The sequence below is a fragment of the Megalopta genalis genome, chromosome 5 (genome assembly GCF_051020955.1).
Source record: "Megalopta genalis isolate 19385.01 chromosome 5, iyMegGena1_principal, whole genome shotgun sequence".
NCBI lineage: Eukaryota > Metazoa > Arthropoda > Insecta > Hymenoptera > Halictidae > Megalopta > Megalopta genalis.
In genome coordinates this window covers 20130917-20156404 of record NC_135017.1, presented here as the reverse complement: position 1 = coordinate 20156404, position 25488 = coordinate 20130917, and the positions used below count along the sequence as shown (strand labels likewise).

The following is a 25488-nucleotide window of genomic DNA, read 5'->3' as shown; positions in this document are numbered from 1 at the left end:
TACCTGCGCACGGTGCTCGGGCTACCATAATACGCCGACGAGATAACTGTGAACGAGGCGTTCGCGAATTTTCCAAATGCTTGGCGACGATTAATATTCGCCGTCGGCTGAAGTTCTTTCTGATTCGTCTTCCGAGTGTTTGCCGAGGCAGAGAATAGTTGGAGTGCCCTTAAACATTTTTACGAGGTCGAAAGAGTCGTTGGATCGAATGTATCGATTGCGCGGCTTTCGAGATGCTATTCTGGACGCATTTAGGCGAATTATGCAGGCGGGGCTGTGTCGTCGCTAAGATTAAAAAATTGCCGAAATCGTAAAGCGTTTTTAATCGGAAATCGTCGAATAAGTTTCTCGATTCAGTCAATGTTTAAAAATCGAAGCAGAGGTCAACATTCAACGAGTGCTTGAGTCAGTTCGATTGTTATTTTCTTATCTATTTATATGATTGTACAATAGGATTCCATAGCCGTTGAATAAGTAAATGAATAAATCAATTCTGTTAAAATCGATCAGTAGACGAAGAAAGTGCTAATCAATTCAGCTGCGAAAGAAATCGCGGCGCGAAGGGAGCCGTAACAGAGAATTTTAATTAACGCAGATATTTTCAATATCGATTTCTCTTCGATCCTGCAGCTTTTATTTACAGCTTAACAATTTGATAAAATATAGCCCGAGCGAGAAACAGAGCCGAATACAGGTATTTACAAGCTTATAATACACCGGGTGATTCAATATATGACGCAACTCCGGTGTATTGTTTTACTTTTATGTGAGATAGTGAACGTGTACGAGGCGCGGCCACGTTAGGAGGCACGAGAAACGCGATGCGGAACGTGATTTTTCGATGCAGAAACATAACCGACAGCAGCGTAGATCAACATTTTCTCATGCCGGTGCATCGGAATCGCTGGAAAATTTGTTGGGAAATTGTGGGCGACTCGCGAGATCGCACAAATTGACCCGATGAACATTCACTTCGCGTAAATCCATCGAACCGAAAATTGAACGAATGAAAACGGTCCTTGACGCGGATCGAGGAGCGATTGTTAACATAAAATATTTCGAGCCGTGGTCGAGAATAACCTTGACCGTGCAGAATAACGAAAGGCGCGCGGTCGATCGATAGTCGAAAAAGATCGAATCTGAAGCGGCGAAGTCAAGGTTGCCGCGCGTTTGATGGACCAAACGTGATTCTCGAGCGGTTCGCTCGCGAACTTACGTAAACACGTAACAACGTTACACCATCAACACTAATTATAACGCGTACACGAGGCGAGCTCTGATACACATGATTCGGCGGCGGTCTGATGGCCGAAAATGATAACGCCGCGCGGCGCTCGGTTCTGCCTCTGTTCTCGTTCGTTTCGCCTAAACCGCGACACTCCCGTGGAATTTCATGCTCCGATGACGAACGACCAATACAAATGTATCGCGAGAATTAGCGATCTTAAATCGGAGATGCAAATTAACCCGCAGGCGGACTGCACACTATGACAACCCACACATAGAAGAAAAGCCATATACGTATATTAGTTTTAGAGGTTTACATCCACTAAAACTGACGCTTTAATATCGAAGTGTGCACTTCACAAGTGGAAAATTTAGATTCCGAAAAGACTAAACTCGAGGGCTTCGGTTGTAGAAATATCCGTTTTGCAGTTATTGCGGAGCAATATGCCGAATGGCGAGCCGTACTGTGATAAAAAACTGTAACCGAGGAACGGTTTATAATTAGGAACGTTTGTAATTTCGTCAATTTTTGTTCAACGCGCCTTTCAAGGTACTCCTTTTAAATTTAACGCGATTCTCAGAAAATAGACAGTTAAACAATGGATATTTGTACATCGAAAAATGTAGGATACGCGCGTTGTTCTGCGCGCTCCGAACGCGCGTTACCGAACGTTTGCGCGGTAAATGGTTCAACGTCGACGCGCTGGTACTACAATCAAGCAGAAATGAATTTTCCGTATCGGGGATTTTTATTGTGTTGCTAATAACGCGTGTGGGACGCCGAGCCATGGAAGAATCTCGACTTCATTGTGTTTCGCGGCTTGCGCGGAGCCGTAAACGCCGAAGAATTTGCAATCGAGCGGCTCGATTATATATAGCCGGCGACTAAATTTATGGTAAATCATTAAACAGCACCCATCGGGTCGGGTGATATTTAGAAAGAACAATGAAGGAGGAATCGTTCATAATTTCGCGATGCGCGCCGTTTAGCCGACCGATTTAATGTGCGATCACGGCCGAGCTCGCTCGCGCGCGCGCGCGCGGCTCGGGTCGTTAACGACTTCCTTTTGCTTTGTTCCTAATAACAATGTAATTATTACGCAAAAGGCAGAAACCACGGTGAAACTCGTCGCCGACGTTATACGCCACACCGTGGAAAAAGACAATCCTTTTTATCTTAGAAAGTTACTCCATGCTTCATCCCGACGCGACCATTTTGCCGGGGACAATAAAATTGTTACGGACCAACGTGGATGTTTGCCAGTTTCTCACTTTCGCGCGCTCCTGCCCGGACGTTTTCTCGCGATTCAAAATCGGCGTTACCCGTTTCCGCGCCGGCAATTACACCAGAAACCCGTCGCCCATATTCGGTTCCCGCGACGTTCACTTACTCATCGTTCTTTTTGCCTGCCGCTGAAAACGGCTCCGCGGAATTCGTACCCTCGGCGAAAATCGATTCGAGCGCTCTGCGAGAACAATTGCAGCACCGTTTGCTTTTTTTTACGATTTTTTTCAGATTTTTAATATCGGCGGAAAGATTGCCAGAAACCAGGAATTTTGTGGGTGATGATTAAAAATTATGAGAATTATTCGAGAAAGGATTATTGGGGAAATTATTTTAATTGTTTTGAAGAGAGACGAAAATTGTGCTCGGCTCCTATGCTTTTTTATTAAGTTTGTCAGAAACCAAGAATTTCGAACTGAGAATTAAAAATGATGAAAATTATTCGAGAAAGAATTATTGGAGAAATTATTAAAATTATATTGAAGAGAGATGAAAATTGTGCTCGGCTCCTATGCTTTTTTATTAAGATTGACAGAAACCAAGAATTTCGAACTGAGAATTAAGAATTATGAAAATTATCCTAGAAAGAATTATTAGAGAAATTATGAAAATTATCCTAGAAAGAATTATTGGACAAATTACTAAAATTATATTGAACAGAGGCTCCAATGTTTTTTATTAAGATTGCCAGAAACCAAGAATTTCGAACTGAAAATTATCCTAGAAAGAATTATTAGAGAAATTATTAAAATTATAGAAAGAATTATCGGAGAAATTATTAAAATTATTATTATGAAAAGCGACAAAAATTGTATTATGATTTAGCAGTCTAGATATAATTTACAAATCTTCTTTTTTAATTATTTCTCTACGATTTCGCGTTGCAAAGATCTCGACGTGCAGCGAAGTTTGCGATTGTCGTCGACGACCTTGATAAAATCCGATCTCAACATGCGCGAAGCATTTTGCCGGTGAAAATTCTAGTTCCTCGGCCACGTTGTACGCGGATAGCCGTGGTAGTAATATTCAGATTGAAGTCCATCTTGCTGCAGCCAGGGGCGGTGTTTGGTCGATACTTCGAAGAGGGATTGGTTGGCAACCGCCCAACCACTTCTATAATTCGCCCCTCGGGATTTCTGTCGCGTTTATCATATTGGTCTCCGCGTGTACACCCCCGACGCGGTTTCACCTCAAGATGGCGGCTCGGCACCGACGAACAACTTTTCCAAGAATTTTTGCAACGCGACGCGTCGACGGCTCGACAAAATTCACGCGGTACAGTGATATTTATATTTAACCCTTTGCACTCTCGAGCGGTGACTACGAGACTCCATATTATTGGAGTCGACAGATTTTAGATTCGAAAAATTGTTGAAATATATCGACAGAATTTAGATTCGAAAAATTGTTGAAAGTGTAAGCGTTGTACGAGTCGCAAGATTCGATTTAATATGCATAAAATGCACTTTAATGCACTTTCGTGTAAAATGCACATATTGTAAGCCAGAGAAATTATTTTAATTATTTTGATTAAAATGGCTTCGAGGGCAAAGGGTTAATATAGCACGAAGGAACTTTATTTATGTTTATCACTGTTCATTCAACATCGCGACTCGAAGATTATTTGCATTTTCGTAGATATAATTAAAGAAAATATTACAAGAACCGTTAACGATTTTTGCAAATTAATGGCTTAACTATTTATTAGATTATTAGATTATTAATTATTATAATTAGATTATTAATTATTAATAAGATTGTCAATTATTTTGCTGTAGTAACAATAAGAGGAATTGTAAAATCAACAATTCGCCAAAAAAAGCAGTGAAGTTTTGTTAAATTTAGTATGCAGATTGCATTGTATAATTTATTCAAGGTTTTTAACGACCCAAAATTTTTCTGCTCGACAAGGAAAAAATATTGTATTTCTTAGAATTAACTTGAACAATTTTTATTTAGCATAAAGATCGGCAGTCTGGTAGCAACGAATTAAATTGTAGAAACGTTGATACATATTCCTGGAAATATATGCGTTATTTATGCGAAAACGGCGACCAGTTTTCGATGGTCTTGTTCGGCCGACCAATGCCGCAACGCGATTTTTCTCACGTGGTGGCGGCGGCTACGTCTTCTTTCACCTTCAATGATCGCCTCGGGATTTTCCTAAAGACTCGGCGGCCAGGAAAATAAAAAGACAAGAGAAACGCTCGAACGTACCCGTCCGCGTGTTGCAAAACGGCTCTGAGAGCGTGCAAATGATCGGTACCGGGTGTTTTAAAAGCATTCGTCGCGTGTGTCCGTTTAATTGATCGAACGAATGATCGACGACGCATCTCCACGGACGCTTTAATGATCGCCGGTTTCTCGAAACTAATGTTTTATTTTTCCTCATTAGCATTCTACTTGTTACGAGTTTATGGCCTCCCTCGTTAGCGCGCACAGTTTCCTTCGTATTAAAAATTAACGTTTTATTTCACTTCGTTAGCATCTTATTTAATACCGGCGCTAGAGTATTTCTCGTTAACGCGGAATTAAAAATCGCGTCGAGTTAAAAATTCGACGGCGCGGCGTTACGCCTTTTTCGTTAGAATAATGGCTAAAATCGTAGCGTAATTGTCAAAGTTATATTTCAAAAAAGAACTTTCATTCTTTTAATTTGTTCTTTCGAAGAAATGATTTCTGCTGGAAGGATTTCTCGAATTTATTGAAACACAACATTTTTGCAGACGTCTTCCTCAAAGACCTCGTGTCTTAAAAATGTAATTTTAGATCGCATTCAATATTCTAATGAATTATTCCTTTTCTCTCGAAATGAATCAATTTACAAAGATATCGTTTTGCGTAACGAAACGCCACTTTCGGAGCGTCGAATAGACCGCAGTTGTCTCTGAATCGATTCGTCCGTCTACACCGTGTATGTATAACTGTGAAATCATCTGTTAGCGAGAAAAAATATATCACGTCGCTCTTGCTGCAACCTGTTTTTCGAAAGAACAGACCAGTTGTACAGCGTCGTTCAAAATAGTTGTCCTAAGGTGTAGCGGTCGCCTAAAGTAACTACAGTAATATAATCAGTAAATTACAGTAATATCTCTCTAATTCGCGCTCAGATCGCGCACAAAAATGGACGATTCGGGAGCAGGAGATACGATTATCCGAGCCTCGTGTCTCCTATTCTCAAATTATCCATTTTTGTGCTGAATCCGAGCGCGAATTAGGGAGAAATTACTGCACTTCGCGACGAGCGACAAAGAAATCGCGATTCCTTGTTCGAAATACGATACAAATTGTTACCACATTGATAACAACAAAAGCCGAAAACGAATTAAATAATATTTCCCAATTCGATAATTCGAAAGAGTCGAAAATACAACGTTCTTAAATTCTTCACAGCTTTCTGCCATGTTCATTTTCATCGTAAATGCATAAAATGGCAGACAGTCGCTGCGCGCCAGTTTCGAAAAAACTGTTCTTATCGTTTGAAATTGTCGAAACGATTCGATAAAATATTTCATGGCAAACAATAAAGCGAAACGGACCCGCGGCAGCCGTGTTCCCTAACGAACGACGCCAATTATTCCCGGCCGCGTTCGCCGTAAAATTCTTTCAGGATGAGGATCGGAGGAGTTGTTAAGCGGCCGCGCGCCATGGAACAGGTTCTCTCGACTCGTTCGAATCCGCGGTCTTGTTTTACCCTTATTTATAAGTATCGCGAACGGTAGTCGCATGCTCATAATAATACCATCGCCGCGGAAGATTTCGCGCGACTCGGTTCACAGAGATCGCGGAGGAGCCGCCGTCGCGTCGCGTTCACGGACTGCTTTGAAATTCGTTTGATCCCCCTTTAATGTTCCTCGAATCGTTTCCTCGTACGTAAGTGTGCGCACAATGACTCACACGTTCCTATTATGTCTACTTATCAAGATTACGTGCCCGCGGTTTGCGCGCCGGATCTAAGAAAGTCAAATAGAAGTTTTGGTATTCTAAGCGTGCGAAGATCACACGGAAGCATGCGACGATTTTACCGAATTACGAGAACATCACGGGCTAGAGTGACTCGCGTTTTATCGAATTGCTTTTTCGTTTCCTGCTCTCCTCGAACGCTTATCTCTCTTTGTAAAGTCTTATCTTCCTCTCTGAAGTCTTCTTTATGAAATGTTATTATGTGTTAACGTTGTATTAATTGTATTTATTATTGACTGATTGATTGATTGATCTATTATTTTTATATTTATTTATTTATTCATTGATTATTTATATATTTATTTTTATTATGTTTATATTAGTCATTATTAGATATTAACCTTTTGCGCTTGAAGCCATTTTAATCGTAAATCTAAAATAATTCTTCTGATTTATAGTATCTCCATTTGATATGACAAAGTGCATTTTGTGCATACAAGATTGAGTCTTGCGATGACTCATATAACAGTTAAACTTTTAACAATTTTTGAAATATGAACTTTGATAATATAAAAATGATTATGGGACGTGAATTAAGAATTTTTTAGTGGTGTCTCAGAGTCACCGCTCGTGTGCAAAGGCTTAATTATATTTATTATTGACTGACTGATTGATTGATTGATTTATTACTTGTATATTTATTTATTTATTATTTATATATTTATTTTTATTATATTTATCGATTATATTTATATTAGTCATTATTATATATTAATTATATTTATATTATAATCACTATTATATATTAATATTGTTATATATATAATATCATATTCCCACAGAATATAATAGAAACAATTCATTGACGATATTTCATTATATCATATTTCATATTTTATGGACGATATTTCTGTCGCACAGCGCACGCTCGTATCAACGGATTCGCAAGCGCCAGCGTTTTTTCACTGCGCACACGCGTCGCGACGTTTTATTGAAATTGGAAATTACCAGTTGTCCCTCGCGATTAGTGCCTTCTGATTAGGCATTAGCCGTGGCCGCGCTGGTCAATATGGAAGCGAACGACGGGCTTCGCGGAAAGTTCTCGTGCGCATCGCGAGCAGCGTTTCGTTTCGAAATTACGCGGTCGCCGGTTGATCGTTGAACGTTCCATTCATTCATCGGCGAACCGGAGTATCCTCTCGTACGATGTTTCCCGTCCCGAAGTCTTAAAGGCGCCCTTACACTTGGCGACCGCCTTGAATGGCCGGCCGGAAGTAACGAGTTATGACACTTGACGTGGAGACTTAAACGTTTAAGTGTAGCAGAGCGACGTGATCGCGTTCTGTTCTTCGGCCACGCCACACGGCCGGTGTTTACGCTCGCCTCTCGAAAACAGCTGGCCTGATTCTCGTCGACGGATGGCGGATCCTTGGCGAATCGTTTCAGCAAGCTCCAGGATTTTCGATCGAGCCTAATCGAAGTCCTGGCGGCATTTAATTCGATGACTGTACGAACCCTTTGCGTTCGAAGACGCGGAGAACTATGTTTTTTATATTTGATTAGTTTGTTTATTATGTATGCATAAACAATTTATTCCGATTCTGTGTTTGAGAATTTAAATCAATAATAAATGAAACGTAATAATTACACATGTTTGATTGTTAAGTATAGTTCTAAATGTTGTCGGTTCAAACGCAGAATTCAGTTTACTTAGTTTAGTATATATATTTTATTTTAGTTAGTTTATTTATAATAGCTTTGTATTTTGTACATATTTTGTATGTATATTTTAGTTTAGTTAGTTTATTTAGCTTTTTACTTTGTATATATTTTGTATATACCTAATAAATAGACGAATTAAATATAAAAATATAGTTTTCAATTTTGTCGTTTGTCAGTTTTCCATGCCATAATTTTCACTTGTATTTGCCTGCATATTTACATAATTGCGCAATAATATTAATAATATTTATTCAACGATAAATCGACATATCTCATATCGTAGAATTAGAGTCGAAACCAAAACATCCCCTATTCGTTTGTACACCAATTACGGGACACCCTGTATACCGAGAGGAGGACGGAAAAGTTTCTTCGAATCGAAAATTCGAGTCGAGTTTCTTGCTGTTTCGAAGTCGATCGACAATTGTTGGTTCGACTAGTTGTGTAAACAACCATCGACGGCGTCTTGTTGACAAGCTCGTGACCGGTCCCGAGTGGCGAATTCACGGTAAAGAAGTCCACTGCTCGGTGTCAGCGACGAGTATCGCGGTTTTACGAGCTGCTAGCAAGATTTCTCTCGACACGATCGAGCAGCATTTTTACCGCGGCTGGAAACTCGTAAATCGCAAACAAGCGTCGCAACGTTCACCGCGGCCCCACGACTGCTCGCGAATAGGGGAGATCCGAGGAGTGAGAAGCGATACAGTAAATTCTCCCTAATTGACGCACAGATTGTGCGCTAAAATGGCTAATATGGGAAGAGGATGATTATATTACTATAATATATATTATTATTTATTGTAATATATTATAATATTATTATAATATATACAATATCTAATAATTGATAATATATAATACTATTATAATATAATATATTAAAATATTATAATATATATTGTTTTACATAATATTATATTTCCATTTTGTATGATTCGATGCAATTTATGCATACTTAATTAAGCATATTGGGGCAAATACAATACTTTCAGGTTTATTAGTATTTTTTAAATATAAACGAACCTGGTGCTGCTACAATTGTTTTGGAAAACGGTACAACAATTCTCAGTGGCGTCTCAGACTCGTCACTCGAGTGCAAAGGGTTAAATGCAATCGCTGCAATGTCGAATTCACAGCTACGCGCACCCTTAAATCATTGATGCTCTGATTCAATAGCGAGATACATCTAAATAACGAAATTTAAAAAAGAAAGACAATGGAAATTTTATTTTCCCAATAATAATTTGGTTTTCGAAAATAATGAAGTATTATTCTCGCTAAATTGCCTACCAATCTATACTGAAAAAGATAAAATAAAATAAATATAAATATAAAAATAAATGTAAATAAAAAAATATAATAATCGCACCAAAATGCAATAATAAAATTGCACCAAAATAATACCAAATTGCAATAATTTCATTTATTAATTACACACATTTCAGGTATCCTATTTAAGATGATTTCTCAACCCCTTAAGCGAAATTAAAAAATCTGTTCTATCGTTTACTGTTAAAATAAAAAATGCAGTACAATACTAACAAATACTACAAATAATGAATACTATAAATAATAACTACTTGATTTAGGCAACGACTTGATTATAAGTCGCGACTGTCGCGAGCCAAGCACTCAAAGGGTTGGTCCGTAACGCAACCATGAATCAACGAAACAGGAAAAAGTGTCCATTTAATGGCAGCCATACCCTACGCCGTGCCACGCGAATTTAAGACAGTTTCCTGGGAACACGTCTCTTGTACGTTGACACTTTGCTCATTGAACTGCGTCGTCGACGGGGTCCAATTGCCCGTGAAATTTGCTCCTGTCCATTCAATGAATCCGCACTTTCTCTTACGCTCGAATCATTACGGTGCACCGGCACGGCTGCAGTTATTAGGCTACTGATGAATTGCATTTACCGTGCCGGCTATTCCCTTTCTCCTAGTTGCAGGAAACGAGCTGCTTTTCTTTTTCTTTTTTCTTTTTTGGATTCTTTGTTATTTCGCGTTACGTCGTGTCAGCATAGATACCTGTAATTATGCATAAACCGCGCGGGTGATTGCTACCTCCGTCCGAACAAAATTTTTCCGATGCCCTCGATCGTGGTCTAGAAAGTTTTTCAGATTAACAGCACGCTGGAAATTGATTCGAAATTATTCCGAGATTTAATGTCGGTTAATTGTGCGCTGGTTAATTGTTCAAATTGTCAAATTGTGTTTATTCCAGTTTCGATGAAATACGTTTAAATCGTTATATAACGCGTTTATGACGAAAATTGAGTAGATCAAATACCTACAGAACAGAGTGCATTATTTTCAGCTGAATAAAGTCGTTCAAAAAAATGATAGAAACGTCTGTGCAGCTTTCGCACGTTGCGATCGACGCAGGCAATTTTTATTTCGCGCGAAGATCCGCGGTTCAACGATATGTTAATATCGTCGAAGTTGTAAAAGACAAAATGGAAATGCGAGAGATAAACGTTGCGTTGCGAAAACTGCATTTTTTGCGCCGGCGGTGAAACATTGCAGGAATGAGGATGCAGGTAACTCGGGTATTCCGTGGGAGTGATATCCGCGTGGGAGTATCGGAACGTTGCAGGTGAGAACAATAAATGCAAAAGCACGAATCTCACGTCGAGGCCTTCGTAAAGGTCTGTCGGACGTAAGCGCACATAAGGGTAATTATGTTGAAATAATTTGAGTGCGCGCGGCCAGCCAATCGCCGCTCTCCAAATCTCTTCTGAACACGAAGGTTCCAAATTAATTGGAACATCATCTTGGAAAATGTTTGCAGGATAAAATTTTGTACGTTCCTTTTCTACCGTTGTATTATAAAATTTCGTACATTATTTTTACCCTTAAATTATACAATTTTGTACATTCTTTTTTCCCTTGAATTATACAATTTGGTACACTTCCTTTTACAGTTGCATTATAAATTTTCGTACATTTCTTTTTACCCTTGGATTATACAATTTTCCTACACTTCTTTTTACACTTGCATTATAAATTTTCGTACATTTCTTTTTACCCTTGAATTATAAAATTTGATACATTTCTTTTTACAGTTGCATTATAAATTTTCGTACATTATTTTTACCCTTGGATTATACAATTTTCGTACACTTCTTTTTACACTTGCATTATAAATTTTCGTACATTTCTTTTTACCCTTGAATTATAAAATTTCGTACATTTCCTTCTACCCTTGCATTATAATTATTTACCGTATTATTTTATTATATTTCATTAACGAACAGAATGATTTACGCTACACCTTGACACGAGAACTTCTTATTGATCTAAATCCAATCTAGATGCAATCTAGATCGAATCTGACAGCTGAAAAATCCGTTTGCAAAACAATCGAACGATAAAGATAAAAGACAGAAAAATCGAACATAATACAAAACAGCCTAAGCGAAAGGTTTCGAATGAATGGCTTTCTGTTCCGCGCTCGTTTCTTCGCCGTTCCATAGACGCTTTTATCTCGATGCATTAAACAAATGACATAAACGATACGAGTAACGTTATGTTAACAAAAAGAAGAAAAGGGAGACAGAGAGAGAAAAGAACGTCGAATGAGCGAATCTTTTCACGGAGAAAACAAGCGATTAGGGTAACGGTTACTTTCTGTTTCGCCGTTATTGCAGGCGATTACAAAACGGATGTCTCTGTTTGAACGACAATTATGTCATCGCGGTATCTCGAACCCGTTATCACTTAGAGGATCCATTAATCGAAAGATAAGCGAACATGATCGAGTAAATTTTTCCGTTTTTCGTTTTGTCTCAGGACGGGGCGACTTCGTTGGAGGCATAGACAACGAGGCCCTGGACTTTTCGCAATTGGAAGACTTCATTAACAGCGACAGCGAACAACCGGCCACGTATGTAATTTTATAAAACATTTTTGTCACGATGAACAACCAATTTGTCTGTAATAAACATGTTAAATGTGGATTTGGATTCAATGTAATATGGGACATTCTAAATTCTCGAGAAAAGAGAATAACGAGTTGCAAAAACGATCTTGTAGCTATGTAAATATATAAAATAATTTATTTATTTAATATAGGAAATATATAATTTATTTATTTAATATAGAAAATGTATGATTTATTTAGATAGTATAGAAAATTTATGATCTATTTATTTAATGTAGAAAATATATAATTTAATTATTTAATATAGGAAATATATGATAATAATATGATATATATGATAATATATATGATCTATTAATTTGATATGGAATAATATTGATATAGAATAATAATATTTGATATAAAATAAATAATTCTCCAAAGAATAGATAATACTGTCCAACAAAAAATTGTTATCTTCTCTTTTAATAACCAGCAAACGCTGTTTATAGGTACAGTCTTGAACAAATATACAAGGACACCTTTTGCAACGAAACAACTTTTCCAAAATTTCACCGAACGTCATTTTAACCCCTTGAGAAAATTCAACTCGTCTGGTCGAACTTTTAAAAAGTTATTCCCTTTTTACAAGGCGTCCAAATATATTCGTACATACGTATATATATATACATTATTATCGGTCACAGTAATTGTTTACCATCGCCGGGCGTAAATTTCGAAAAAATTCAACATTCAACGCGTGCCTCTCGTTCACGATCAGATCGGAAACGTTTCTCTGGTGAATCGAACATCGGAAGCCATCGTTGACGCCTACATCGGGAGCACACGTGTCACATGCGCAACATCTCTGCCAGAATCTCGACTTCTCGCTCGATCAATCATCGGCGCACTCCTTCCGATACCTTTGGACTCTCGCAATCGTTGTTGTTCGTCGCGCGGCACGCGATGCCGATCGCCGACTAGAGGACGGTTCGTTCGAATTGTTTCCCATTGCAAAATTCGACTCGTTGAAAATGGCAATTTTAAGGAGAATTTCGCGAGCACCCGAGAGCAACTTTTCTGCTCACGGTTCAAGAGAGAAAAACGGCTGCGACAACTGGTGCACGCGGTCTCTCTCTCTCTCTATCTCTCTTTCTCTTTCTCTCTCTCTTTTTCTCTCTCACACTCTCTCTTTTTTTCTCTCTCTCTCTTTCTCTCTCTCACACTCACTCTCTTTTTTTTCTCTCTCTCTCACTCTCTCTCTCTCTTTTTCTTTCTTTCTCTCTCTCTCTCTCTCTCTTTCTCTTTCTCTCTCTCTTTTTCTCTCTCACACTCTCTCTTTTTTTCTCTCTCTCTCTTTCTCTCTCTCACACTCACTCTCTTTTTTTCTCTCTCTCTCACTCTCTCTCTCTTTTTCTTTCTCTCTCTCTCTCTCTCTCTCTCTCTCTCTCTCGTGTCAACGGCGAAACGTTCTCACTTCGAGCACCTCGTTTCGAATCAAGCCAATTAAAGAATTCAGATCTAATGCGCTTACCAGCGTGTTGCAATGGCACGCGTTTCCTGCCAACCGTAGAACTCGTCGCGTTCAATCTCCGAACTGAATGCACCGGGCACAATGCATGGCACTCGGTGCATCGTGCAATTCGTAGGAGATTTCATTTTTCGAACTATTTTATATTCTCAAAGAAACAGGTACTATTACTTAGTACTACAGTAATGTCTCTCTAATTGACGCCAAGATTTACCACAAAAATGGACAATTTGGGAAGAGGAGATACGATTATTCGAGCGCCTTGCGGTTTATTTGTATAGTCATAAATTGTCCACAATTATAAAAATGAGCCGCAAGGCTAGAATAATCGCATCTACTCTTTCCAAATTGTCCATTTTAGTGGACAATCTGAGCGTCAGTAAGGGAGACATTGTATATACTGGTACTATCACTACAGGTACTAGTAATTAGTAATAATTAACGGGGAAATTTTGCGTAAAACTTCGATGTTACTATTTCGTTAATCAATTTAAACGTAAAACTTTATTATTTAGGATAGAAGTTATAATATACGCTGTTGTCATACGAAATTGTCGACGAAATAATTACAGTCATTACCGATCAAATAATTACAATAATCATTGACAAGAAAATTATAGCAACGATTGCTAAAATAATTACACAACGATTACAAAAGTAAATTAAATTGTCAGCGCGTCTCATCGTCTGGCGTTGTCATTCCCGTGATTTATTCGTCAAGAATGCTCGCTCCGGTCCACCGTAACGATGTTTTCCGCAATTAGGTCGAGTCATTAATAACTTTCGATGCAGCCAGGTAGAATCTATTCGTGTCTGTCCGCTATGAGTCACCGGTGCAATCGAGTTTTTGCTTTCGCAAGGGCTCGAGATAAATCAAATGAAAAAGGAAAAGCCGAAGCGAAAAAATAAACGAAGAAAAATCAGAAATCAATGTCTGAGACAAAGAAACGGAATTTATTTATGACTCGACGGAGAAGAGTAGTGCAAGGGCGTAGCTCCGCCGCGATGTGGAGGACTCTCGGTCTGGAACTTCTGCCGGACAGTGGTGTATACGCGGCTGCACGCGCTGAACGCGCGGATCAGAAAGAGGATGAACCTTCGGGCGGTGCACACAGCCAGCCGAGATGCACCGACTCGAACGGTGGACGCGTGTTGAGAAACAGCAGACAGATATCATGTGGTAAGCGACCGCAGAGGTGTAATGATATAATGACAGGGACAAGCCTGGTCGGAATTGATGGAATCAGTGCTTGCCGCGTTAGGCCTGGTAATCCAGCCTAACGCACTCGATCCATTAAAGGCCCCGCACTGATCTCAGAAACAGATTTCATTCACGGACCGGCCGCGCAGAAGATTCACCCTTGATCTTTCCTGCAGCGCGAGGTTGCGACGGAACGCGGATTAAACGCGGAAAGAGCCCCGGCCGATCCCGTAAATCATCGCGGCGCGTCTACGCGGAACTCATCGCGGGAAGAAAGCCGGGAACGCGGGGAAGAGAGAGAGAAAGAGAGAGGGAGAGAGAGAGACTCAATGTCGGATCTCTATCGATATCACGGACGAAATCGGTTTAGACGACGACACGTGGATCAATGGTGGAGCAGGTTGTTTTGCAGGTTTTGTTGCAACGTGTCATCGATTAAAAGCATGGGGATCAACGTGAGAAAAATTAGACTCGCGTCTGCTAAGGTTATTTCGCTCTGCTGTAAGGCTCGCAGACATTGGAAGAGTCATAGGACTGGCAAGAAGTAGTATTCTCGGATGAATTGGAGTTCGATTTTTTATTTTTTCTAATGGCTTGCGACACGTCAGACGTCGTTCTGTGTTTGGAAATTTTTTGGATATTTCTTTCTTTCTTTCTTTCTTTCTTCTTGTCGTAAACTTTTGGCCATTACTGTATGTAGAATGACATTCTTCTTTTTTATTGTCAGGGCTGGGGAATTTTTAATAGTAACAGGAAATATTAAAAGGATTTTAAAGGATATTGAAGGATATTGAAGGATATTGAAGGAATATTAAAAGATATTAAAGGATTTTAAAGGATATTAAATGATATTAAAGGATTTTAAAGGATATTGAAGGATATTGAAGGACATTGAAGGATATTAAAGGATATTAGAGGATATTAAACCATATTAAAGGAATATTAAAGGATATCAAAGCATATCAAAGCATATTAAAGGAATATTAAAGGATATTAAAGGATATTAAAGGATATTAAAAGAATATTAAATAGTAGATATTTAAATATTTGCACAAATAAAGAAATTGATGCCCTAATTGACGCTCAGATTGTACACATTCTTGTGTACAAGCTGAAGAACAATTGGAAAGAATTTACTGTAATATTTACTTATGCGAATATTTCAAATTTTAATGATATTAGTATTTTAGTAACATCGGTACCGTAATAATTATTGTAGAATTTAACGTAGCAGATGTTTCTCTGTCTGAAAGAAGTCTCTGCCTGAAAAAAATGAACACCTGAAAAAAACGAATGCCTGAAGAAAAAAAAACGAATACCTGAATGAAGCGACTACACCTGAATGGAATTATCAGCCGAAGGAGAGATGCGATATTACGTAGCAGCCCGTTACGATCTGATATTACACGATCATAGAGGATGTGCATTATACATGCACGGAATGCGATACAAAGAAATATTGAATTGGTAATACTGCTAGACCTCGGGCACAGTTTAATTTATGGCGCTTCGAACGCGGTAAAGATTGGATACTGGATTTCAGATCTGCCCGAGTCGATAAAGCAAAATTTGTGGTTCGTCGAAGACCTTTTTCAACGCTTTCTTTTCTTCGCGATATCAAAATTCAGAGAGTCCACGAATCCCGAGAATTCCAGAGATCTCCGAGGAATGTCGGAAACGCCGGTGAATGATTTACAACGTGTTCCAAGAGGGATTGCAGAGGTTTCGAGTGCCTCGGGATTGCCTGGACTGACGAGTACGCGTCCATTGTGTTCGAAGATGTTCTGCATCGGACTATTGGGTCAGCGATGATGTCTATCAAGTTCCTCGAGTCCATTGTGTTCGAGATGGTTTGCAGCTAGATTCTTGCGTTCCGCGTGGTCCATATTCGGTTGGTTGGCTTTGGGATAGCGTTTGAACAAGTGCGCAATTGATATAATTATTAGTTTTGTAGAGGAAAGGTTATTCTAATTTACAAAATTAATGTTTCATTTTTTAACCATTTTATTAGGATTTTTTTTAATTTTAAGTTTAGTGTAATTATTTTAATATTATTATTATTAGTAGTTTTTTTTAGGGATAGATTTTGTATGGTATTAATTAGATTGGAGTTTATGTTCATTTATATTTTAATAATATTTCTTTGGTGGGAATCATTATAACATAATGATTGAATATTTATATGTGTATTAATTATAGGAGTTTTTGTGAAAGAGTCATTGGAATTACTTTAATAATTAGGCTAGTAATTTATTCGCAGATTAATTATCATTCGTTTACGAATACGTGAAGGGGTTGTGTAAAAAGATTAAAGTGCAACATTCTGCTTGCGCGTTGTTTAATGAAAAGTAGACATTCGTAAGAAGTTCGCAATTGATATATAATTATTAGGACAATTCACTCTTTATTTATTAATTCGAGTTCAAAGAAGTGTAATTCGAATTAATTCGAGTTCAAAGAAGTGTAATTCGAATTAATTCGAGTTCAAAGAAGTGTAATTCGAATTAATTCGAGTTCAAAGAAGTGTAATTCGAATTAATTCGAGTTCAAGGAAGTATAATTCGAATTAATTCGAGTTCAAAGAAGTGTAATTCGAATTAATTCTAGTTCAAAGAAGTGTAACTCGAATTAATTAATACGAGTTAAGCATAAAGATCCGCAGATTAATTATTACCAACTTGTTTGCGAATAGCAATGCGGATAGAAGACTTAAACAGCGACATCCTGCTTGCAATTAACGCCCGCGAATCCTGTGCACGCGGTTACGCTAAGAAACCCGAGAGAATTCACAATTGAAGCGTATAATATCAGTTTAAAAGGTCGAAGAAGCTAATCCAGGAAAGCGGACTATTTGATCGATGGTCAGCGCCGCGACCGTTCAGAATCATGAATTTAAAATCGCGACAGGATAATTGCATAATTATTAGCGAGGCTCTCGCTGTCGCAGCACGCGTTCCCCCGATGCAAATTGTTGCGTGAATTATGTCGTCGACACGGAATTCGTGGAAACACGATGCGGGGAAACTCCGAAAGAATAAATTTGTCTGGCCGAGCGGCAAGCGTCCGCGGACCGATCCGTCGGAGATCCTCCTTCGATCGACGATTAATACAAATTGATAGCCATTAGATTCCGTAATTGCCGGTTCTGATTGATTCGTTAGAATTTCATTCTGTCGAGCGTTGGCTCTCCGGCATCGGCTTGCCGAGGAAAAAAGAATGAAGAGAAGGCGGAACGATCCTGTTGCGAAGAAACCGATGATAGGCATCGGACAAAAAACGATACGGTACTCTTTTAATTTCTTCCTTACCGTATTTGTATCTTTTTTTCTTAGTGTATTAGGTAGCAAAAGGAAGTATTAAAAGGATATAAAAGGATGTTAAAGGATTTTAAAGGATATTAAAGGATATTAGAGGATATTAAAAGATGTTAAAGGATGCTAAAGGATTTCAAAGGATATTAAATGATATTAAAGGATTTTAAAGGATATTGAAGGATATTAAAGGTTATTAAAGGATATTAGAGAATATTAAACGATATTGAAGGATATTAGAGGATATTAAACGATATTAAAGGGTGTTAAATGATATTAAAAAATATTAAGCGATTTTAAAGAATATCAAAGGATATTAAAGGATTTTAAAGGATATCGAAGGATATTAAAGGATATTAGAGGATTCTAAACGATATTAAACGATATTAAAGGAATATTAAAGGATATTAAAAGAATATTAAATACTAGACACTGAAATATTTGCACAAGCAAAGATTGCAATAAATTCTCGCTAATTGACACTCAAATTGCACACAAAAATGTACAATTTCAGAAGAGGAGGCCCGTTTATTCGCGCCTCGCGGCTCATTTTTATAATTACCGATTGTCAACAGCTATAAAAAGAAACGACTCGCAAGGCTCGCATGATCGTATCTCCTCTTCCCAAATCATCCATTTTTTGTGCGCAGTCCGAGCGTCAATTAGGGAGAATTCGCTGCATTTCGCGACCGAGTCGCGCGCCGTGAAAATAACGCAACACTGGGTCAGTGTCGGAGAAATCACAGTACAACGATGTGTGTCTGTGTGTGTGTGTGTATCGTATTATATCTCGCGTTTGAAATGCGAGAAGGAGAGAGAAAACGAGAAAAACGAAACGATTAAAAAGTCAAACGGTTTTGTAAAACACGGCCGCGCAACGCCGATTAAATGCAACGCGCCGCGGTGCAAATTCGTTTCCTGGTGTTGCTCGGGCGCGTCCAGCCGCGCGCGGCTTCTAGATAATATCTGTTGTTTATTTAAACGCGCGGCCGCGCTTTCGAGCATTTGTCGGCCGACCAAACAAAGGCGGTCGCGAATGTTGCTCGCGAACGCAATAAAATCATCATCGCGCCCGGCGGAGGTCGGCTCCGTTAATCGCAACGTCATCCTCGTCGTCGTCGCCGTCGACGTCGCGATCGAGACTTTAATCGCGGCGCAATCAATTTTTCTTCGCTCGCTAAGAAGACAGAGAGCCGTTCGCGGATCGCCCGGGGGTTGTTCGACTCGTTCTAATTCGAGCCGAGGCAACTCGCCGCTGGAACAGAGTGAAACTAGTTTTATTTTTAACTTTTACAGTCGTTCGTTTTTATCGTTCCCCTTCGAGCGCCGTAAAGGAAATTCAATTAGCGCGTAATCTGATCAGCGTTCTTCCATGTTTCTGTGAATTCTATCGTGCGAAATCAATTCACGGGCACGACCTTTGACACGACAGAATTACGAAACATACGGTTTAGGTTCGAACCGATTTAACAGGTGTTAACCCCTTGCCGTATTTTGACGAGTCCGACTCGTCATGAAAATTTCTGATAATAATTAATTGAGTATAGATATGTTTTATTCTGTCCTTTGAAATTGGAATAAAATTCTAATCTCTTGTCATCGATATTTAAGCATTCGAGTAAATTTAGGCGCACGATAAGCATCAATTTTCTTTCCCTTCTAAGAAATTATTGCAATCGAAAAATTTCTAATTACAGTAACGGCGAGGAAGACGGTATGTCAAGGGGTTAAATTGTACGGAATAGGGGAGATTTTGTGCTGTGCAATATTATACGAGCATAATTAGGTCGCGCGGTTACCGAAATATCGTCGAGTCACGTCTACGCTAATCTCTTGTTTTCCTTTCTGCTTTACCTGCGTTACACGCAATCGTAATCCTCCTTGTCAAAAGCGATTACATTCTCTCTATAACATCATCGAGAAGAGTGATCACGATAATGGAAACTCGTTTAAGCTCACCCTCCCCATTAAATCGCACAGAATTACGGCGTATCTTTGATCGTTGCTAGAAAATTAAACGACATTCGGCTGTAAAACTTTCTGCAATTTATTATTCGATGTTGCAATTTAATTTTTTATTACATGTTGCATTTATCCAGTTAATTGGGGCGCCTCAAATGAGCAGACACTTAGATGACTATACTGACGAGTATACTCGTCAAACACAGCCAACTAATTAATTTAAATAAAACTAATTACTTTAAAAATCAATCTCGAAACGATAAATAATCCGATTCACGAAAATATGTACAATAAATTGAGTTCATCGAGAATTTGCGATTGTTAAATTGATCGAAGACGCGTCTGTTACTTGAGACATAACCTCGAAGATGCGCAAATGTTTATAGCAAAAGGGTGCACCGTTGCATTTGTTCGGTTCAAGAGAGTTTCTCGTTTGATCGCAGATATTTCGCGGACACGCTCGCGCATAACGAAAATGGCGGCGGCACGACGACTCACAATGGCCGGGTGGAGGGGCCGGTTCCTCAGCAACCACCGTCTCGACTACCCTCGCCGATTACCCAGAATCATCCGGTGTCGAGCACGTGCACATCCGGCACCACCACTGTGCCGAATGGCGCCCCTTACAAGGATCCGCAGTCGTACGTTCATCCGTAAGTTCAATTTTCATTGTATTATTCGTATAGGAATTCTCTTCTCTTTCTTTCGTTTGCAGCGACAATCTACGATCTACAGAATTTATTGCACAGTTTTCGGAAACGTTGAATGAACAATTCAGGTATTTTTTAGGACATTTAAATATCATCTCCTTGAAAGCGAGACAATAAATACAGCAAAATTGCTGATGCGAATTCTGGACACCGCATCAAAATGAAAATAAAATAAAAATAAAAATAAAAATAAGAATTAGAATTAAAATAAGAATAAGAATAAAAATAAGAGTAAAAATAGGAATACAAATTTTTCAACGCAGTTGCAAGGAACATAAATTGAATAAAAATAGATTGTTTCTTTGAATAATCTTGACAAATGGAAAACAGCGTAACAATGCTATTCAATTCTCCGCACGTCTCCGCGATTTAATATTTCCGCGTCAGATTTTTGTCACAGATGCATAAAATCCGCAGTCCACTGTTCACAATGCTGCTATTTATACAAAACTCATCGTTGCACGAAGGATGTTCCTAGAAATGCTCGTCGTCACCAGTCGTTTTAGACTCGGAATATCAATGAGAAATATTTATCATCAGAGTATTCCTCGCGAGTTAAAAATAAAACGAAATAATATTGAAATAATTCTCGTTAATACACAACACGGTTCCCCGAATACTGCTCGATCAACAGGTACGTATGAAAATGCGCGATCCCACCGTGCGAATAAAGAAAAGCTATTCAATTGCCGGGAGAATTCGTTTTGACGGTGGATTTTGATCGGAATGTGGAACTACCCTTGTACGGCGAATCCAACTTTCGCCACGTAATAGATTCAACTTCGCCACTTTCACTGTTTAATCTAATCGAACGATCAATAGCAGGGGAAAAAGATAAGCGGATGTGCATAATGCATGCGCTCAGCCGTACATATATAGTCATACGGCGCGGTGGTGGCCGTGTTAATTACTAAATGTTTACGTGCGTAGACGGACAATGTTGTTCTTCCGCGGCGATGTCTGCTAAAGAAGGTGATATCCCTGGCTTTCGAACGCGATATACGCCGCCGTCATTCGATCTTTAAGGACTAATCGATGAAAAACGTGAACGTGAACTTTCCAATTACGTAAAGATGCGTACATATTTCTAGAAATTCGTGTCTCGTCGCGCGTTACTGGTAAATCCTCCCTAATTGACGCTTGTACTTTCTCCCGAATTCGCGCGCTCAGATTGCGCACGAAAATGGACAATTTGGAAAGAGCAGATACGATTATCGAGCCGCGCGGCTCGCTTTTATAGTTTGCGATTGTCGACAACTATTTGTGCACAATCTGAGATTAGGGAGAATTTACTGTATTCGACAGTAATCCAGATTTCACGGCTTTTTCGTGCGATAATAACAATAAAAGTAAATTAGTAAAAATACTAAATAACATTTCTAAGATAAAATCATTTTTTTTTATTCTATAAATATCACATTTGAAGCGATAAGAATTATTATATTTGAGGTTATACGGAATATTATATTTGAAGTAACATAAAATACTACATTTATTATATTTAAGATATTAAAATATTATATTAAAAATATATCTAAGATGAAATCATCTATTTTTTATTATGTAAATATCACATATGAAGCAATAAGAAATATTATATTTGAGGTTATATGGAATATCAGATTTGAAGTTACATAAAATACTACATTTATTATATTTAAAATATTATATCCAAAATATTCTATACCCTATAAACAGGGTTAATGTTCCGTTTCGATATAAATGCATTCAATTTCCCATTTACAGACACGCGTTACCGGAAAGTCCGCCGGACAGCGGCAGCGAACCACCGTACTCGCCGCCTGGACACAATGAGACTCAACACGTACATTCGCCACGTAAGTTTCCAGCCAATTCAAGACCAAGACCTTGATCTTGTCCTACGTTCGCAGCATAATCATGGCAACCAGTCTTCGCGATAACAAATTCAATGAACACTCGATAAAATAAATGCAAAACACGATTCTAGAAATTGCACCCTTTTCCCCTAGTTCGACGACAACTTTTCGTTCCAGTCAAATCGTAGATCAGCGTTGATTCGCCAGACACCCTATTTGTACCCGTTCCCCTAATTTCACCCTATCTGTTCCCGTTTTCCAGATCAAAAGGTAGCTCTCCAAGAAATGCTCCTCCACCATCAAGGTAGCCAGCCGAATTACGCACCGAATCTGCTACCCTCCTCGCCGAGAGCCTTAGCATCGTCCGCGGATCCACTGTTGCTCACCCACTCGGTTCTGACCTCTCACCTTCAGCCGGCCACGCCGAACCTTCAAACTCAACAGCCGATAGGTCCGACGCTGGTCCCTCTTCCGCATGAACACAGTCCTGGCAACATCAATACCCTGTACTCGTCGCTGCAGTCAGCGCCGAAGAAGAGGAAACTGAGCCAGGATGGTCTTGTTCACGTCAAGCAGGTGCAACGAGTAAACTTTTTTGTTACTCAGATTTGACGATTCATTCTCGATCTATCATATCTTGCTGATTTCGTTTGGGTCCGCGAGACGTGGGATCGTTGGACACGTAAACGATGTTGTAACAATTTCACTCTTTTTAATATTGATATTAATATTAAATTAAATATCAATATTCATATTAATATCCATGTTAATATCAATGTTAATATTCATATCAATATGCACATTAAGATCAATATTAATATTCATATCAATATACATATTAAAATCAATATTAATATTCACATCAATATTCATATTAATATCAATATTAATATTCACATCAAAATTCATATTAATATTAAATTAGATATTAATATTCATTCAATATTCGTATTAACATTAAATTAGATATTAATATTCATTCAATATTCGTATTAATATTAAATTAAATGTAAATATTCATATCAATATTCGTATTAATATTAAATTAGATATTAATATTCATTCAATATTCGTATTAATATTAAATTAAATGTGTAAATATTCATATCAATATTCGTATTAATATTAAATTAAATATCAATATTCATATCAATATTAATATTAATATTAAATTAAATATCAATATTCATATTAATACCAATATTTTATTTAATATTAATATTTAATATTAATTTGACTGTGAAACAAATACTGAGTTGTAAGAAAAGTAATCTCGGTTTCCTCAGCTGTCTCTTTGTAAAATCGAAATTACTATCGCAACGACCCAATAATTTAATTCAACAAAATATCCGAGGTTGTTCTCAGTCGACGTGTCAACGATTTCATTTCGCTCGCAGCTCTCGTCTAACGTCGATCGCAACGCGATCTCTCACCTATTCTTCTCTGCTCTAAACAAAATAAATGTTCGAAATGCTCGTCTCATTGGCGGCGTTCTGTCGCAGGAACCGGAACTGGGGACGGTGGAGCACAGTTGCAGCAGCAGCAGCGCGGTTCTCGACGGCGACGAGGTCGCAGACAACAGCTACATCGACGCCAGCTACCAATGCATCCGATTTCACCCCTTTCAGCAGACATCCTGGCACGTTCTCTGCGACCACAATCTGAAAGAGCTCCCGGTGCCGCATTACCGCGTCGACGCCGACAAGGGATTCAATTTCAGCAACTCGGACGACGCGTTCGTGTGCCAGAAGAAAAATCATTTTCAGGTAGACACCTTGCTGGGAACGTTGCCGCCGCGTGGGTGCGGCGAGAGGCACCCAAATGCGGTTAAAATTCCTGTTTTATGAGTTCTAAAATTTTAGTAAGGAACTGTAGTGATAGATGATCGAGCATTTGGATCACAATGTCAACGTTTACAATGTGAAATTTCATGAAACGATAGTTCACGGTATCATTTTTCTTTCATTTTTATTTAATTATTAACGCGGCTGCAAAATTTCGAAGCCACCCTCCTGCTGTTTTTTTAAACCCCGATTTAATCGCGGGTGAATATTCTTGGAGAAATAGCTTAAATAATAAAGACAAATGCGAAGTGCAGAGGATTTATTAATTTTGAAAGGATTCTTTGAGCATGAAATAACGTTTCACAAGAATTTTCTTTGTGTTACATGAATTATTGTTGCGTCGCTGATTGATCCACCGTCGGCGAAACATTTGTTCGGTTTTTGCGATTCATTTTTACGGATCTTTTCGACGCTTTTCGGCCGGAAACGGCGCCAACGCGCGCCGGCGCGGCAGGGGCGCGGTTTTCACGTTTCGCAAGGGTCGCGGCGCAAGAACAACCAGATGCGATTAAGGCCGACGTGACTTTTCAGATTACTTGCCACGCTCAGCTACAAGGTGAAGCTATATTCGTCCGAACCGGCGAAGGTTTGAAAAAGATAAGTAGCTTCCAATTACACTTTTATGGCGTCAAAGTGGAGTCGCCGACGCAGACGATCCGAGTCGAGCAGAGCCAGAGCGACAGGAGCAAGAAACCGTTTCATCCTGTGACGTAAGTACACTGACAAACCTGTCGGCCGGTGATTCAAAACTTAAATACACTGTTCCACGGTTGCTTGTTAGCCACGGTCACGTGCGATTACAACTATTTTTATTCGACGTGGAAATCGAGTAATCTTCCAACGAAATTAAACGACGTTGAATAATGTTTGCGTGAGTTGGACGGATCGTTATATTTTCAATTTTATAATTGTATAATTGGTCGGAATATCCGGGTATTTTTCTGTCTAGTTTGCTGTGCAGTCTTCGTTTTGTTTTTACTCAGCTGCATTTCGATGATAGCTGTTTCCTTAATTTTTAGCGTGGCGATAAGGAGAAATATTTCTTCATTTTGCTTTCTGTTTTACTTTCTTCGTGGTGCTTTATATTTTA

At 38.8% G+C, this 25488-nt stretch overlaps 1 protein-coding gene across 9 annotated transcripts in view; it reads left to right on the top strand.

The window, feature by feature from the left end:
- Window positions 1–25488, top strand: part of LOC117219770 (myelin regulatory factor homolog 1) — a 97280-nt gene that overhangs the window by 59647 nt on the left and 12145 nt on the right. For 7 of the 9 annotated variants that reach the window (XM_033469192.2, XM_033469188.2, XM_033469187.2 and 4 more), the window contains exons 2-7: window positions 11932–12025; window positions 20450–20659; window positions 22463–22554; window positions 22817–23139; window positions 24057–24320; window positions 24930–25108. In XM_033469192.2, coding sequence (XP_033325083.1) covers window positions 11932–12025; window positions 20450–20659; window positions 22463–22554; window positions 22817–23139; window positions 24057–24320; window positions 24930–25108 — 1162 coding nt within the window. The remainder of the gene's footprint in view (window positions 1–11931; window positions 12026–20449; window positions 20660–22462; window positions 22555–22816; window positions 23140–24056; window positions 24321–24929; window positions 25109–25488) is intronic. The other 2 variants (XM_033469189.2, XM_076522328.1) reach the window with 1 other exon arrangement.